At 39.4% G+C, this 18,469-nt stretch overlaps 1 protein-coding gene across 2 annotated transcripts; it reads left to right on the top strand.

The window, feature by feature from the left end:
* Window positions 1–5,622: 5,622 nt before the first annotated feature.
* Window positions 5,623–18,031, top strand: LOC115371975 (heterogeneous nuclear ribonucleoprotein A/B-like). Of its 2 annotated transcripts, none has more exons than XM_030069645.1 (9): window positions 5,623–5,774; window positions 8,177–8,370; window positions 9,841–10,009; window positions 10,825–10,983; window positions 12,329–12,460; window positions 12,723–12,825; window positions 13,022–13,156; window positions 15,205–15,289; window positions 16,749–18,031. In XM_030069645.1, exons 2-8 carry the CDS (start codon window positions 8,201–8,203, stop codon window positions 15,270–15,272), a joined length of 936 nt encoding a protein of 311 aa, XP_029925505.1. In that variant the 5' UTR covers window positions 5,623–5,774; window positions 8,177–8,200; the 3' UTR covers window positions 15,273–15,289; window positions 16,749–18,031. The 2 variants fall into 2 exon arrangements, with proteins under 2 accessions (XP_029925505.1, XP_029925504.1); XM_030069644.1 differs by having other exon boundaries at window positions 15,202–15,289.
* Window positions 18,032–18,469: the final 438 nt, after the last annotated feature.

The raw sequence follows: 18,469 nt of genomic DNA, 5'->3' as shown, positions 1-18,469 counted from the left end.
GGGAAACATCTCATCTGCGGGAAATGTAAATACAATATGAATATAATCCAGGCTACGTTGCCTGATGGGGGCACCACCACCAGTGGTGGGACTCCCATCAGGTCGTCCATAAGACTGTAAAAACCAAACCTAAAAATTAAATCTTTACAACTGAAAAGTTGTTAGCCACAGAGCAGTTTTGTTTTGCTGCTGCCATGTTTCTGTCCCTACCTGTCACGTTACATCACCTGATGTTCCCCCCATGAGGGGCAAACATGCACAGAAAGAATAAATTTATCCCAACCAGAGAGAATTGATCAGATTCAGACATTAATATTTTCCTTATGAACAAATTAAAGACGTTGAAAATTCCTTCTGATCAGGCCAGTATACTTTCTGGTTGAAGTGGTTACATAAGGCATTCTTATTCCGGTTGGGCTCTTATTGTGATTATTAGTGGAATATTAGGGTCAATGTAATTGTACCACTGTGGTGAGACTCATAACTGGAGGAGATGTCTCAGCCTACAGAGACCAGGGCCAGAGGTTGTCTGAGTGGTGCTCCAAGAACAAACTGGCACTCAGCATAACACACACCACAGAGAATCACACTCAGCTGCTGAGCACTTTAACCTTTTAAATACAATATACTATATTTTTTAGAGCAACACGTGTTTTTAAGTTCAATATCCATCCTTTTTATGCATATCCATCCTTTTTGAAGTATTTGTTTCAGTTTCATATTTATTTAATGAGTGCTTGTTGTCTGTCTTTAATTTGTCTTATTGATGGCATTAATTGCATTGACCAGGAGTAGCATGCTTAATTTTGTTGTACAATGACAATAAAGGCTTCTATTCTATTCTATTCTATTCTATTCTAAATGCAGCTGATGACAGTTTGCACATAGAAGTGCAAGACATTAAACTGCATACATTTCAAATTCAATCACTTGTTTTTGCGTAAGGGAGATTTGGCTGTGAGATTGTTAAAGGCCCACTAACTAGCAGGATAACCATGAAGAAAAACATCAAGAAAGATGTGTTGTTGCTCAAAACCTGATGTGATTGGTTGAAAAAACAAGCAATATGGTTACATATATTGTTTTGGATGTTTTTACAGAAACTGTTGTAGTGGAAAGGCATAAACTGGTCCTACATCTTGGATATTTTCATAATTATATTTGTAGTTATGCCTGTAGATGTGAAAGGGCCTTGGAGGTACAAAGTGTAAAACTGATGAGAGCTAAGAGAACCATTTAGACTCAGTTGACAAGAATGAATAATCTAACTTTCAAATTATGCGCTTATTCCATGTTTTTTGTCACTTGAGTACTACCATCATGTGGGGTCTGAGGTCCTGTCAACACAGAATTATCATCCTCTTGCTTTTGCAGATAGTGAAGGAATACTGATAATAATGTTATAAATTTAAAATATGAAAAATGTCACTGCATATTTCATATTATAGATTATTTTCATTTTGGGATTTTATGGTTATTTTTGTAAAGTTAAATCAAACCTGTCAAAATAAAAGTCCTCCTCTTGGCTCCTGTATCTCAGAGGGTGAACCAGGCAATGAACCAGGCTGTGAGAGACTTGGTGGAGGGCCGCTCTGTTCTAACAGTTTGTGGGCGGGGCTAGAGGCCCCAACTGCATGTGTGGAGCGATCTGGAGTTACAAAGTCCTGAACAGCCAACTGATGTATTTTCTCTGCTTTGGTATTGCCTTCTAAAACATCATGTTGTATTAACAAGTCAACATGCAACTACCAGCTGCTTATTAGTTAACACTGATTGAAAATAATAATAATAATAATAATAATAATAATAAAAACTCAATTAAATGACTTCAGAACTTACCATGGACCCCAGTGCTGGATGTAGTGTTATTTGTGTCCTCTTACGAAATCAAAAACTGGTAAGCTTCCAGTGTCTGAAAACAACCTCTTTCTTTCTCATTTTTGTGAAACAAAATTGTACAATGGAATCAAGACAGCAGAAATATTATTGGCTGACAGCTGATCATGATCAAAACTTTTTTCAGCTTGTTGAGCGTCCAAGCGTCGGCCCAGTTTCCCCTCAGCTCTGGGGGAAACTAACGGACTTCTGGAGACTTTTCGGTCATGTTGCTCACGCTGTGAACGCGGTGAAAGCTCTGTATTTGTGTCATCAGCACCAGATACAAGACATTTTTGTCTGTCTGTGTTAATGTGATCGACCACAGTGTTAAAAGTGAACCAGTAATGCTGAGTGCTGAGTTCCTACCTGCTGCCGCTGTAGCTCTGACCAGTCTGTCTACAACTGACCCAACTGGAAAACAAAACCGTCTCCACAGCTACACTTTACTGTTGTGTGTGTGTGTGTGTGTGTGTGTGTGTGTGTGTGTGTGTGTGTGTGTGTGTGTGTGTGTGTGACCTGTGCCCATGCCTCAGGTCATGCCCAGACTTGCCCCTGGCAGGTAGTTGATGTTGCCAGTGGCAGCAGTAAACACTGTTCTCACCCACAGCTCCAGACATATCCAATAAAGGCATTTCTCCCGCATGAGCGAGTCACTAATAAATTTTAATGGATCAGAAGGAAATATAAGACCATGTTTTGTGATAAAACATTAAAACAAGAGCTGCAAACTCATCAGGATCTGGCTTTGTCAGTTGCTATTGATTTCACATAACAGCAATTCACACTAGAAAAAAAACACTTAAAAATGTACAATGTGAATTCATTCATGACTGAATTCATTTACTGCTGTATCACCTTTTAGTTCATTTCAAAAGGACTGAGTTTAATTTGTTTAAAAATACCTGAACTGATTCTGATTTATGTAACTGTCTTACTTCTCATAAAGACAGCCTTGCTGTAATGGATTGTTCACCCATTTTGAAAAAAAAAAAAAAAAAAAAAATATTTTACTTCCCCCCATAATGGTTATGTAGGACTTGAATATCTAAGACTTTTACTTAAGTAATATTCTCATATGGTGACTTTCACATTTTATTAAAGTAATATTTTAGCAAGATATATTTACTTTTACTCTAGTGTGATTTTTTGATACTTTTTACAACAGAGAGCTTAGACTGTCCCAGACAATACTTAGCCTACCATTTTTTCTTATGTGTATATGTGTATTACATACAGTGCATTCAGAAAGTATTCAGACCCCCTTCACTTTTTTCACTTTTGTTATCTTGCAGTCTGATGCTATAACTTTTCAATTCATGTTTTTCTCTAATTAATATTCACTCAGTACCCCTTAATGACAAAGTGAAAACAGAATTGTAGAAATTTTTGAAAATTTATTAACAAGGAAAAACTGAAATATCACATTGACATAAGTATTCAGACCCTTTGCAACAACACTTGAAATTTAGCTCAGGTGCCTCCCATTTCTCTTGATGGTTGCTGAGTGGTAAATTAAATTGATTGGACATGATTTGGACAGGCACACTCCTCTCTATAGAAGGCCTCACAGCTGACAATGCATATCAGAGCAAAAACCAAACCATGAGGTCAAAGGAACTGCCTGCAGAGCTCAGAGACAGGATTGTTGCAAGGTACAGGAAGGCTACAAAATCTGCTGCACTGAAGGTTCCCAAGAGCTCAGTGAGCTCTATAATTCTCAAATGGAAGAAGTTTGGCACAACAAGGACTCTTCCAAGAGCTGGTCGCCCGGCCAAACTAAGAAATCGTGGGAGAAGGGCCTTAGTAAGAAAGGTTACCAAGAACCTGATGGTCACTCTGACTGAGCTCCAGAGATCCTGTGTGGAGATGGGACAAATTTCCAGAAGGACAACAATCACTGTGGCCCTCCACCCATCTGATGTGAACCTCTCCTCAGTGTAAAACATATGAAAGCTGCTTGGAGTTTGTAAAAAAGCACCTAAGGGTCTCTCAGGCTGGGAGAAACAAGATTCTCTGCTCTGATGAAACCAAGATTGAACTGTTTGGCCTCAATTCCAAACGTTATGTCTGGAGGAAACCAAGCACCGCTCATCACCTGTCCAATACCATCCCAGCAGTGAAGCATGGTGGTGGCAGCATCAGGCTGTGGGGCTGTTTTTCAGCAGCAGGGACTGGGAGACTCGTCAGAGTTGAGGGAAAGCTGAATAAAGTTTTGCAATTCTACAAATATTATGATTTGATGCTACCATTTGAATGTATTTTTTCTCTTTTGAACTCACCTCTAGTTTGTGGTTGTAAAGTTTCATGAGGCTGTGATTCTCCTAGAGGTCATTAGGTCATTTTATACAGTGACGTCCAGTTTGAAAAAATGTTCTGACTGCAGTGAAATGGCTGCTACGGGGGCTAACATCATCACACGTGAATCAAATGTGGCTAATTGAATCCACAAGAGTCTCAGCTTTCCAGTCAAAGCCAATTGATGCAACATCAAGACTGGCCACAACAGGCCACAAGAACACATTTGGACTGCAGGGTTTGTGACCCAGACTGCATGGAATTAGCAGAAGGTGGGCATGTCTGCAAAGGGGAGAGCCGTGGCTGCACAGAGAACCCATTTTCATTCACACATCTGGAGGTCAGAGGTCAAGGGACCCTGCTGACAATAGACATGCCAGACTTTCCCTCGCCAAAACGTAGCCAAACTTTGGAGCAATATGTGCAGACAACCTAGCATGAAATACTTAGTACCAACGGATTCCTTACATCATGTAGTTTCATATGGAACCAAAATCTTGACTCTGAATTCAGTGATAGCAGTTCAGTAATAACATAATTTGGTTAACTAATCATAAAAAACAAATGGCGATACTAAAGTGAATCTATGTTTTTTTCCCCCACCTGTAACATGAAATAATATCAATTTTTTCAAAATGGGTGAACTATTCCTTTAAAGTATGAACCTGGCTGTGCAATGACTGGGAAAAGGCAGGTCCTTCGGAGGCTATAGGCTAATTCTGTTTTGGCCTGTTGGGGTGGGCTTGCCCTCAGGACAGCCTGTTTAGACCAAGAGATTTATAGTGTCCTTTGTTTGCAAAGCTTTTGACTTATTAGACAGTAAACAGCACTTAAGCAGCTACTCCTGAACTAGTTAGCTCCTTTTGCACATAGTGGTTATGCTTAGTGATTAATTTCCATTGCTACCTCTGTTTTAAACCATAAGACTATGGCTTTGTTTTGGGGTTTTTTGTTTTGTTTGGTTTTTTTTTTTTTCTATTCCTGTGTGTGGTGCCAACCTGAGTGCAAACCAAATTCCCCTCAATGGGACAGTAAAGTAAAAATAAGTCCTGGTTTAGAAATGCCTTGAACTTTGGTCAAGGTGTAGCTGCATATGTATTATCTAGAGTCCGGAGCTGAAAGGGTTTAATAGGGTCAACTGTATGTCAGAGTCATTACTACAGAGAAAACTGCGCAGGGGCTTAAAGAACCACGGTGAAGACCAGTTTCACTTTTGATAGTGATTTTTCCTGAATTTAATAAACAAAACGTATATAGCCATTGTCGATATAGGCGTATTTCATATTATGTATTATCGCATCAATTAAAAATGTATATAGTGACACATTAATTTAAAAATCCATGTGATATAACTGCGATCAAAGTAGCACAAATGCATTAGGGACCGGAAGAAGGAAGAACTTGTCTTGTGTTTGCTTTGATCCAATAGAGTACCTCCTTCATCGAGGAACGGGACCCACTGTCCAATCACAGCCCTTCTTGGTACTACGTCCTCGACTTCTCGGTCACATCCGGTCGTATATATTTTGCCACGAGTTAGCGGCGAATTTGGAGAGTGTCCATTTTGGCCATCGAGTCGCTGTCTCCTGAATTCCCTCAAAGTAAGCACATGTTTCTTGTTTTCATCTCTATGCTGAAATGTTCGCCAGGAAGATCTGCGGTACTCGGTTATTCATTTCATTATGTTTTACATCACCTTCTTTATTTTCGTGTTGTTTTGCCGACAGTAAATCTAACAGTTAGCCCGCTGTCTGTTGTGATTATGCTAGCTACAAAGCGGTGCTAAGATAACGAATAGCGGTTTCAGTGAATTGGTTGCAGCGTGGTAAAGTTGGAAGTTAAAGGCTATGTTTGTTTTTGTTGAATCTGATCATAATCGTGTCTTTTAAATAGAAATGCTATTCAATTTCTCTCTGAAGTCGAATCTCGGCGTCGAGATGCGATCCCCGGTCGAGCCGAGGCTAAGCTAGCGCTAACCGGGCCTGCATCCTGCGGTGAGCGGTAACTTCACGGTGTAAAGCGCGGTCGACTTGAATGCTCCAACATGGAGACTAAACCCCCCGTGCACGCCGTTGTCTCTTCGCTTTTAAAACGTTACATCATATTATGTAACACTCGGTATTATGCTCATCTGAAAACATACACACACATACACTTGTAACGATTCTAGCAATAGTTTTTGAATCACTTGAGGACTTTCTGGTTGCAGGTCTTTGTTTAAATTTCCAGTTTTCCCTGTTTATGTTTGGCTCACAAGTCAGCCAGCTCTTAAAGCTGGAAATTAATTGGAATATTTGGTGCTGACTGCTGGATGTATTCTGGAGAGAGGATTTACGATGTCTTGAGGTGTGAGTCTCAAAATATATAGACTAGATAACTGCAACCATGCGACGGCAGCATGGAGCTCATCTGGATGAAATGGAGTGAGATTTTAACTAATATCAGTCCATTGGAAACCTGAATACGGCGCGTTTAACTCAGTTTTAATGTTATTGTATTACAGTTACAGCTTTACAAACCAAGTTGTCATGTTTAAGACTGAATCTGAGTTGCTGTGATGGAACTTGGTAATTGCAGCAGTGAATGCTCGTTTAATACAACAAAGGAAAACTTAAATGGGATATTATTGTATATTAAATATTATGGCTGGGGAAAATGATTCACTTAAGTATTGTTTTTTCAGGATTTTTTTTTTTTTTTTAAATTTCGAATTGATTTGAAGTAAAGAGATACCCCCCAATAACTGTTGGTACCAAGGATGCCATGTTATGTTGTCGGTTAGCGGGCTAAATGTCACTCCTAAGTTCGGCTGAATTTCAGCGAGGGAAAAAATTGGCATGCCTATTGTCAGCGGGGTCCCTTGACCTCTGACCTCCAGATCTCTCTGCGCAGCAACGACTCTCCCCTTTGCAGACATGCCCACCTTCTGCTAATCCCATGCAGTTTGGGCCACAAACCCCGCAGTCCAAATGTGTTCTTGTGGCCTGTTAAATGGTGTTTGTGCAGACTGGGGCCTACACACTCTTGGTGTTGCATCAATTGGAAGCTGAGATACTTATGGATTCAGTGAGCCACATTCAATTCACGTGTGATGATGTTAGATCCCATAGCAGCCATTTCTCTGTAGTGAGATATTTTTTATTCATTTATTTATTTATTTATTTTTTAGACTTGACCTATAGTGACCTTTAGGAGAATCACAGCCTCATGAAACTTGACACCCACTTTATTAACACAAATTAATAGTAAAAAAAAAATGCAGCACAATACCTTTCAAATCAGTGCCCTAGTATGATTTTATTAAAATTGGGAGATAAGCATATCATATCTGCACTGTAACTCAAGTACCTCACATTTACCTCCCCTTTAAATGCTATTTTACAGCATTATATGAATGCTACAGCTTTGCAGATTGAGTTCTGCTTAAAGTTGAATATTAGCTCTTTAGGCCCGTGGTCATTACAGTAGCAAAATGATGGTTGAATACAACAAAGAAATGAAGACGTTGGTCCAGTATGGGGGTATAAATATGAAAGGACTGCTCAAATGTGCAAAGAACATTCTCTTTAAAATGTGGGAATTTTTTTTTATTTTGCTGCTTTGATAGAACACATCATAGTGAAATGAGAATAGCTAAAAATATTCACAATGAGAACACGCCCAAATGAAGTATAACTTTAAGTGTAAAATTGAAACATGCTGTATGTAATATGTATACATAATGCGTTGGATACTAGAATTCATGATAAAGCGCTGTATTTGTTTTGGGGTTTTTTTGAGCATTCTCAACTAATTTAGCTTGTGTTTGTGGATATAGTCACAGGTCAAATAATTAAAACTTTTTGAAGTTGCAAAATCAATCATTTATTTATGCTCTCTGCACTTTACATATATTTTATTTGAGTGTCACATTTTCTTTGCCCTGTTCTTACATTTTGCTGCTGCACTGAACAGTTTTCATGAAAGCCTATAATGTTTGGGTTTTTCTCTCATCCCACCTCAGTCTCTTGAAGAGCCGACCGTCAGCATGGCAGACGCTGAGAACCAGTTCATGGAGACTTCAGAGGAGAATGGCAACGAGGGAGGAGAGGAGGAGCAGAACGGAGCCGAGCAGGAGGCTGTTGCTGCTGAGGAATCACAGGACAATGGCGGAGATGGCGGCAAGATCAACGCCAGCAAAGGAGAAGATGATGCCGGGTGAGGGGCAGGGCGGCTTTGGGGCAAAGCGCCAACACTTTCAGGGTTCAATTTCCACTGGGGCCAGACGCACTAATATAGGCTACATTACCAGGGCTGGGAAGTATATCTGTTATATCCATTGTGACGAGATATTGTCTGTTTTTTGTTTTTGTTTGTTGGAATTTAGGCATTAGTGTTGTCTTTTCCTCGTTTTAAAGACTGCATTACAGTGCAAGGGTCCAGTTTTCTGAACTTATCAAACTGTTGTAGCTGTTTGCTTTTATTCACCAAGCATTAAATTGATGTTAAAATACAGTCATTTTTAAAATCCGGTCTTTAAATATGATTGCAAAGTGACATTTTCGGAGTTCATTTAGTACTAGAGACATTACCCACATTACATACAAAAACCTGGTGCAGTTTACTGAAGTTGAAATATTTTTCTTTTGTTCACTACAGTATTGAGTACAGAGACATTTCTAAAGTTCCATTTTGGTTCAAATACTGCCTTAAAGAAATGGCCTTCCCCAGAGAAAAAGTAAATCTTATAATCATAAATATGATAATGATGGTAATAATGATAATAATAATGTTATCCTAATAACAATAATAAATGTGTCCACAGTGTAATGGGTAATTGTGGTACTCTGGTGCCGATACAATATATAGTACAGTAGTTTTTTTTTTTTTTTTTGGATCAAATGTTTTATTTTATTCAACATAAAAAGCCGAAAAAGGTTATGCATATATACATATGAACACATACACATTCACACATATGTAAATGCATACACATACATACATGCAGTCACAATGATAACAGTAATTGTCATTAACATCACGATCATTATCACTACTACTATATGTGCATGCACACATAAATATATACATACACATATCCACACACATATCTAAGTATATACGCTTGTAAAACGTGTCACTGGCACTCCATGGGTGTAGTGTCTCCATGTTGTGAAGTGAAAATGAAAGAACAAGCAAACTAAAAAGAGACAGTGTTCCATGAGTACAAAAAAGAATATTGTGTGACTTAAAAAAAAAAAAACGGGTTATTGCTACTGAATTAAAACGGACCAAATGGTCCCTTTATTTTTAAGCATTATTAGATATTTTTGATGGTGCAATCTTTAAAAAATAGTGATAATAAAGTGAGTTTTTCAGGTTTTAAATTGTTACAAGCAGCTCGAGTCTTTAACCATACCAGCAACATTAGAAGCAGCCAGTAATAAGGAGATGGAGGTTCAGAAGTAAGAGTAGATGGAGCAGATGTTCCTGTGAGCCTAGAAAGATCAAGGATGATGAAGAGATTAGTGCTAGGCAGAAAAGGTAGGTTTATTCATTATTTTTAATAAACAGAAGGCCATTGGAAATTGAAGATGTTTTTTTCGTGTACAACTGTGGGCCAAGAAGTGTTTCTTTTGAAGAACTGAGTCTTGAGGTGCCCTGTGCCCCTCTGTCTGGTCTATGCAGGAAGATGTTTGTGGGTGGCCTCAGCTGGGACACGAGTAAAAAAGACCTGAAGGACTACTTCACCAAGTTTGGTGAGGTGTCAGACTGCACCATCAAGATGGACTCGAACACAGGCCGTTCCCGAGGCTTCGGCTTCGTTCTCTTCAAAGATGCTGCCAGTGTAGACAAGGTGAGTCAGCTCAGTGTTGCGCTGCGGCATGAAAGTCCCAGTGTTTGTTCTGAAGATTTTGATTCCAGCTGCTCAGTATGTTTCACTGACTTTTATATACGACACTGTCTGGAAGATGTTTGGCTCATGAAATAATGTTAATCTTTTAGCCCAGTGCTGTTGAATACTCAATATTGATGAGCCAAGGAAAGCTTTGTCTTTTTTTTTTTTTTTTTTTTTATGCAACCTTTTGGGCACTAAAAACGCAACGTTTGAAAAGTTTTTCAGAGCGCAAAAAACAGCATTTAACTTCTGTTGTTTGGACAGTGAGAATAAAACTGTTAAATGTAAACTCAAGCAGACGAAAGGTATTTTTTTTGGAATGGTAGTTTTTTTTCCCCTCACTAATTTACAAAACAAATGAAACAAAATTTGTGACATAACCACAGTATACAAACCAACCCCTGGGTTTACTGAACTGTTAGACCCCTTTTTGGACCACATTTGCATTTGTCGCTAATGCCGTAAGCAAACCGCTGCAGTCATTCTTGGCATACATTCACATCGTCAAGATGGATGTCTTTGCATTTGTGTGGATGCAAAAAACACATCCCCGTTTTGGGCAGGTTTTTTTTTTTTTTTTTTTTTAGGATTAATGAGATTGTGGTTTCCATGTGGATGTATACGTTACCCTTGATTTCATATTTCCCATGATTTTCTTAGTATGCAAATGAATTCAAGTAACATCAATTGGTGCGGAAAAGTGTTATCTATTATTTGGAATGGAGTGCTGCTGTACAGCGATATCGAATGTTTTTTTTTTTTTGTGTGTGTAGGTGCTCGAGCAGAAGGAACACAGACTGGACGGCCGTCAGATTGATCCGAAGAGGGCCATGGCCATGAAGAAGGAGCCCGTCAAGAAGATCTTTGTCGGGGGGTTGAACCCCGAGGCATCGGAGGACACCATCAGGGAATACTTTGGAGCCTTTGGAGAGGTCAGTTACACCAACACTCCTGCCAGGCATCCAGAGACATGTCCACAGTCTCCAGTTCATCAAATAAGTCCCCTAAAGTCAGTTTCAGTTTTAAATAGTGGAGCAGTTTAAATTAATCCCATTTTTATAAGCTTAGGTTTCCCTCTCACTGCAGTCATCGCACATACAGTGAAAATTAAGTTGTATTCACATTTTACAGCATGAAAAGTTTGTGTCTGAAATTTTATGTATTGGCTGTGTTTATTTGACTGCTGTACTGAGTAAATACCTAACAAACATGTTAGGCCAAACAAAAAAATACCTTGGGTTCCGGTTCCTTGTCATTTAAGGGCATGAATAGGTAGGGAATTTATTTTATTATTATTATTTTTTTTAGCATTTTAAGGATGGGGGGGGGGTTGGTTATTATTTATTCATGGGAATGATGGGTAGGTAGGGATTTTATTCTTTTTTTTATTTTCGGAAGCGATGCATGGATTGCTTTTTAAATATAATTAATTCAATATTTGCATATGTTACCACCTTTTCAATGGATGGAGCAGCGTTATTACTAGCAGAGGGAGGTGTCTCTGGCTCACATCGCAGCGCTAGGTACCTGAAGTCAAATACACCCATCACGCCCACCGCCATAGAGCCAAGCTCCACGGTGGGGGGGGTGAAACAGTGCCATTGCAAATCTACAATGGCACTGTTTCACCTCTTTCACTACATCTGCAAAGGTTTTCTCTTGTAGTCGGATTATTTTCGCTGGTGGTTTGCGAGGACAAACCACACACACACACACACACACCGTGCGGAAGTCCATTCTTTCCAGCCAGTGCTGTCCGTGGCGCGTGATTCCATGAAGTTATTTTCCGACGTTATGCGAGAACATCACAAATAAGGCGAGTGCAACATAGATCAAACTAAAAGCCCTGCTTAACTTTTGGCCATTGCCAACAAGGTCACACTCGGTCGCATAGTGCCTTTATTTTATTTTTTTATTTTATTTTTACACAGAGGCCAATAAAATAACCTGACTCGGGGGGTAAATGGGACACTCAGTCGGGAACCGGAACCCAGAAATTATTTTTGTCTGGCCTTAGGTGTTTATTCAGTACACTGCCAGTACATTAAAACAATGGAAATTCGCTTATTGTTGAGCCCAGAATAAATTATACCATTGAGTTATTATGGTTATGGTGCTTAGAATAAATTCACAGCTTTAAACCAGGAGTCAGCTGGTCCAGACCGTCTACAGGAAGCAGTTTGTATCACATGCTGTAACATTAGTTTAAAAAAAATCCTGCTTAGCAAATATAAAACTGATAAAACTTAAAGACGTCTCCCCTTTTCCCCTTTTTAGATCGAAACCATTGAGCTTCCAATCGACCCCAAGTCAAAGAAGAGGAGGGGTTTCATCTTCATCACATACAAAGATGAGGCCAGCGTCAAGAAGTGTCTGGAGAAGAAGTTCCACACTGTTGAGGGCAGCAAGGTACACACAAAACAGGTTTCTACTGCCTCCACAGAGCAACAGTGGGTCATTGGTGTCCCATCCTATAACTGGAACACCACATGTTCTGATCCCACGCCAGTCGATTGAAGTGTCAATCAGAGGAACACAATTTGAGTCAAGTGTTAAAATTGGGATTTTGCCAGACTGAATGTTGGAAACAAGGGGGCAAGGAAAGTTCTCGATTTAGACTTTGTGTGTGTGTGTGTGTGTGTGTGTGTGTGTGTGTGTGTGTTCATCGCAGTGTGAGCTTAAGATCGCCCAACCCAAGGAAGTGTACCAGCAGCAGCAGTATGGAGCAGGACGGACAGGTTACGGAGGAGCCCGAGGGGGCAGGGGCCGTGGAGGTAAGAAGGATCTGCTCTTTTCTCAGCTTTGTCTTTTGATTAACATAGATTTGTATAGAGGTCTGTCCTAGACAACATCCATTTTAATGAAGTTGTGCTGAAGTTTCTGTATTGAGACTGTGTAACTGAAATGGTTACGAGGGACTGACAGCTTTGTCCAGGGGTCATTCTAGCAGACTGACTTTGTGTGTTTCAGGCCAGAGCCAGTCCTGGAACTCGGGCTACAACCAGGGTTACTGGCCGCCGTATGGTGGCTATGGATATGGCGGCTACAACTATAACTATGACTACCAAGGAGGATACGGTGGGGGATACGGTGGATATGACTACAGTGAGTACCAACACTGGGGTGGGAGGGTATGAGCTGTGTGTTGGAAGGATCGGGGCAAGTGGTCGTGTTTTCATATAATCAGTGACTGAAATTATCTCTTTTGCTCATGGGTGGGTAAACTGATAAAATAAATTGGTTCCATAAATACTTTTTTGTATAAGTGTCACTGCCTATGTGTGTGTATATGTGTGTGTGTGTTAATGGTAAATTCGTCGGATCTCCACAGTATTTTACCTTCCCGTTGCATATCTTATATATCGCTTATTTTTTGTCCAACTCGTTGTTTTCCTCGTGCTTGTTAAATCCGAAATACATCCAGACATCAGTTTTTAAACTCTCTGGCGGTGCCTTCAGTGGTGTACTCGCTCTAGCCATGTTGTTTGCCATGTAGCCATGTAACAAGATCTTGTGCCATGAAATGCAGCGCCAAATGCTGATCACATGACTTGCTGGGTTGATGCCACAGGCTGCTTCTCTGCACCATACGTCCAAAGAAGAAAAAAAAGTTAAATTAAAAGATCGATTTTTGGATTTTATGAATCTATATCGAACCATTTAAAGGGAAATTGATTAAAATTGATTAAATTGATTTTTTTTTTTTTTTTTTTTTTTTTTTTTAACCCAGCCCTACTGAACACTAGAGTTTGTAATTCTTAACCTAAAACCTGTTAGGCTTGACCCGATCATGTCTGTTCAGGCTCAGATTATTTAATTAACCCAGGTTTGAGAGACTCAGGTTCTCAGCTGTGGATGAATTGAATTTGAACCTGAAGTTAAAATTGAATGTTTTTTAATGTGCAGGTGGGTGGGGGTTCTTCCACTGTTTCTGCTCTGTGTGCCAGAAATTACAGATGAGCACATGAGGAATAAAAAAAAAAAAAGCAGACAGTCTGTTTTTATCCAGTAAACAGCCACTTCATACTTACCGTATTTCACCAATTAATCGCCAGGCCGCAAATAGCTGCTTGGTTCTTATAAACGCCTGGGGTCTGCACCCATTTTGCGTATTAAACGCCCACCCGAATAACCGCTGGGGCGATTATTTGCATTATATTGAGGTAACACAAAATAAGGCTATTTACCTTATTTTGCAGCAGTAAACAGTTAGCCGCACAATAACTGTGCTGCACTTCCGTTTTCTGTCAAAATAAGAGCGCTAGCTAACGCTAGAAAAAATGGGTGTACCGTAATCTTAAATCGACCAACTAATTCTTACTTTGACAGAAAACGGAAGTGTCAGAGCGCGCCAATTTGACGGTTTGCACTATGTTTGTATGTACAGATATGTTTACCTTATGCCTTACAGTATTTTTGTACTAAAAAATATGTTGGACAATTGTAACTGTCATCACAATAATGGCCTGGTGCAGCTCTGTGTAAAAATAAATAAAGGCCTGCAGCGAATAGCCGCCTGGTTCTTTTAAATGCCTGGGGTCCAAGTTGATTTTGCCTATTAAATGCCCGGGCTATTTATTGGGGAAATGTGGTCGTTTGCATTTGGTCAGTCAGCTCTGACCGTTCAGCTGCACTCGACAGAATCAGCAGGATTTTTTTTTTTTTTTTTTTTTTTTTTAAACTGAAACTGATATTGTGACTGAATTATTTCAGTGTCTCTAATATCTAATTTCATTGTTGGTGTATGATTTTTGTACAAGCCTTTGTTTTTTTTAATGTATTCATTAGTGAGTGTGTGTTGCACTGTGCCACACACTGTACGGATGTGACTAATAGGTGGATTTATTTGGAAGCACGTGTGATCAGTTAATGAGCAGCAACAGGTATTTATCTGGAAATGAGCTAATTAAGGGTGTGTCACCCTACATTTATGGCAGATTGTGAGAGCATGTATGAGGCTCGTGCACTTGCCAGCAATTGCCCAAAGACTCAAGTAGAAGCATGCGTACGCAGCGCTTTATAAATGTGATAAAAAGGTGTCTGCAAGTTTCTGGCTTTGTGGGAACAGTTATACATCTGGCCCCAAGTGTGTACGTAACACATGCTGAGAGTCTGAGCTAACTGAACTTGTTTTGTATATATTTCCTCAGCAGACCAAGGCAACGCCAGCTATGGGAAAACTCCAAGACGGGGTGGTCACCAGAACTACAGGCCATACTGATCACATTGTAGTGCAAGGTACTGCCTCACATTTACAACTGTAAATACCACCACCAGTGGGGGATGAGGTTGAAGACATCAGCAGATAGATTTAGTGCTTCATTAATCCCCCAGGGAAAATGAAATGAGCAAAATGCAACAAAATACATTTTGCTAAATGTACCAAAGACACAAATGAACAGATGACGATGATGATGGAGTAGCAAAAAGACTCAAGTAGCTGCATTAAGTGTTTCATCAACATGTTTTAATGTGCACTCTTAAGTTATGATTTGAGGCTCTAAATAAACTTGTAGTTTTCCTGGATAATTAACATAGCATAGTTGATGGAAACCTACGTTCATTTGTCTTTTTTTTTATATAGAGAGCGAGAGTTTTTGTAATCCACTTGAAATAGGTGAAACATTTTAGATGGATTACCCAGCCACTGAATGAGGTATAAAGTGCATGATGAAGGCACCAGTGAGAGCCCATCTGAGTGACTGATGTAAATAAGTTAAAATAAAAATATGAGCAGCCAAATTAGTTTTGGTGGTTGAAATATGCTTTATGCAGATGCTTTGTGTGTTAGTTAATTCAGTGGGAGGTGCCAAAATAATTGATTATAGCATGCTGTCCAGTGCCAGGTATTTCCTTGCATTTTTGTAGTGTAGTTGAGTCTGTCAATCCAGACCATTTATTTTATTAATGTGTGTTTGCTGCAGATCCACTTCATTCATTTAGGAGAAGAACAGTCTTGCTGAAGTAGTTGTAGGATCAGTTACACTTGTACAGAGCCGAACATGATTGAGGCGTGCCCAATATTGTCAAAATATCAAATTGTGATATTTTCCAGGCACATTTTCATAAACCCTTGGGAAAATGCTGTCTCACATCTGTAATGGTAAAACTGTACTTTCAGGGATACTGAACTGTAGAATAATACAGTATTAGTGTCATGTGAGGCACACAAAGCGGATCCAATAATATGCTTCGCACAGGGTGTGCTTGTGAACCTGTGCACTGCAACATGACAGGTCATCCAGCCAAAGAGAAGGAGAGCAGATCAGAGAGAGAGAGAGAGATCAGCAAACTGCCCACTTTGTGCCCAGTTCACTCGGGCCTCAAAAGAATACTACTTTTGAGAAAAAAAATCCTTTTTCTAACTTCCCCGACTGAGACAAGAATGTTGGATGCCATTTTCACAGCATAGACTTGAAGTCTGTGGGAGTCGTTAGCCTGGTTCTGTCAAAGTGAGAAAATAAACCTCACAGTAGCTCTGAAGCTGTATACACTATCACATAATTTTATAGAAACTTGTGATATAAAGCACACTTGGTAAGAACTTGCAGGTAGGTGGTTGTAACGCTTTCAAAACTCAGAGCCTTGTACTGCATGGCTTCTGACAAAGGGAGATGTAATTCCATGTTCAACTAAAGAACATCAGATTTTCCTGCTGGGAGCTTCACCATTTCTTCCTCTTTTTTCCCCCCCTCAGGACTCAGTGATCCAGTGTGAGTGACCGCCGGAGGAACGGACACACTGGGCTTGACTTGACCTCTTTTATGACAGAAGACCATTTGTACAGAAACATCAGAATAAAATGTAACTTTTCCATGTTTTTTTTTTTTTTGTTTTGTTTTTGTTTTTTTAATCCCATTGCTTTTAGGGTTTTTTTGTTTTGTTTTTTTCTGTTAGTGATTTTTTTTTTTCTCCCCTCCACATTTCCAGCAATGGAAGTGTAATTTTTACTGTACTTTTTGGTACCTGTTTTGATTCTAATGTATTGTAAGGGTTGTATTTTACATGTTTGCTGGCTTTACAGGAGAAACCTTGACACTGTAAAGGGGCTTTTTTGAAAAATAAAACAGTTTTCAGTAATTTTTTTTTTTTTTTTTTTTTTTGGTTCTGGTGCTTCCAGACTCTGGGGTCACAGGTTTAAACAAAAGAAAAGCAAGTAGAAAAAAAGAATTCATGACTAGATGAGTATAGGATTGAGTTTCAGCTTCCTGGTTTATGGGACTTCAGGACGTACTTGGACCTGAGGGGTACTGCAAGATGCACTACTACCCAGCAAGCCAGTTAACAGGAAAAAATACAATAATGTCAAAGTTAACGTGGATATTGGTTTCTCTTGATGTTTTGTAGCTACACAATCCAATGATACATCGTTTGAAGAATGTAAATTGCTTCACAGCTTCAAAAGTTCTCTGGCTAATGGAATAATTGTGCTTCTTTACATCCCCCAGGATGTCAGATTGGTGGTTACCTACCTTTTTTTTTTTTTAATTTTTTTTTTTTTTTCTCCAAGTGTGGGATCCACTGTAACAGCAGGGGATTTTAATTTCTCTTGACTGAAAATTCCTTTAGAAATGAAGATGGTGTCCATCCTTGCTTGTAGCCACAGCAGCTCATAGACTTCCCTCTCCCAGGATGCGTTGAAATAATCAGGGATGTGTCATTTTCTTAACTTGTGCGGATGTGTGGGATGTAACGGGAAAAACGGGTTTTTAATATCAGCGCCTCGATCTTACGCGCATATTGTTGGGGGGAGAACAGATCCTGTTATTTCAATGCATCATTAAGAAGAAAATATGAAGTAACAAGCGGATTGTTTTAGTTTCTGTGCTGACTTTAATTTGTGTTCGTAAAGTGCCATTGGTCTTAGAAAATCACCATTTTTGAAGTTTAATGTTTCTTTCAAGCGAGATCCAGGCCCTCTGGAGTCTCCTCAGCTAGTGTATTTGGCATTTTGTTAGTAATAAACATTCTGGTTTATAACCATCTGTGTATTTCTAATGCTTAATGTTACTGTTAATGATAATTTATCTGTAGGAATTGAAGATGTATGTTTTGTGTGTTAGTTTTAATCGCAATTTGCCACATTTCAAAGGCGATTGTACTGCTTTTATTAGCACTTGTTCAGGCACAGAAATTTTGAAATGATAATGTAAACCTTCGTTTAGGGTGGGTTATTTTAAATCCCCACAAAGTTTTGGAAAACCTTTTTTAAATTGTACTTTGAAGCCAGGTAAACTGAATTCCACAAAATCTGGTGAGATACTTTCAGTTAATCACCTCATTCTCAAACTTTTTTCAATAATGTTCCCCCCCTTTGAAATACTTTTTCAGCGCAGTTCTCCCTGACCAGCGTGCAAAAAGAGAAAAATCTCGGTGCGACTGAGCTTATCGGTGTGTGAGACAACAACCTGATACTGA

Source organism: Myripristis murdjan, chromosome 14 (assembly GCF_902150065.1).
Source record: "Myripristis murdjan chromosome 14, fMyrMur1.1, whole genome shotgun sequence".
Taxonomy (NCBI): Eukaryota; Metazoa; Chordata; class Actinopteri; order Holocentriformes; family Holocentridae; genus Myripristis; species Myripristis murdjan.
The sequence above is the reverse complement of the archived record's forward strand: the minus strand, read 5'-3'. Positions and strand labels throughout refer to the sequence as shown.

What these genes read in the sequence shown, in the direction of transcription:
- LOC115371975 (XM_030069644.1), top strand. Translation starts at nt 8,201, where the DNA reads ATGGCAGACGCTGAGAACCAGTTCATGGAGACTTCAGAGGAGAATGGC. An exon ending in ACACTGTTGAGGGCAGCAAG is followed by an intron (nt 12,461 to 12,722) that starts GTACACACAAAA and finishes TGTTCATCGCAG; the next exon opens with TGTGAGCTTAAGATCGCCCA. An exon ending in AGGGGGCAGGGGCCGTGGAG is followed by an intron (nt 12,826 to 13,021) that starts GTAAGAAGGATC and finishes TGTGTGTTTCAG; the next exon opens with GCCAGAGCCAGTCCTGGAAC.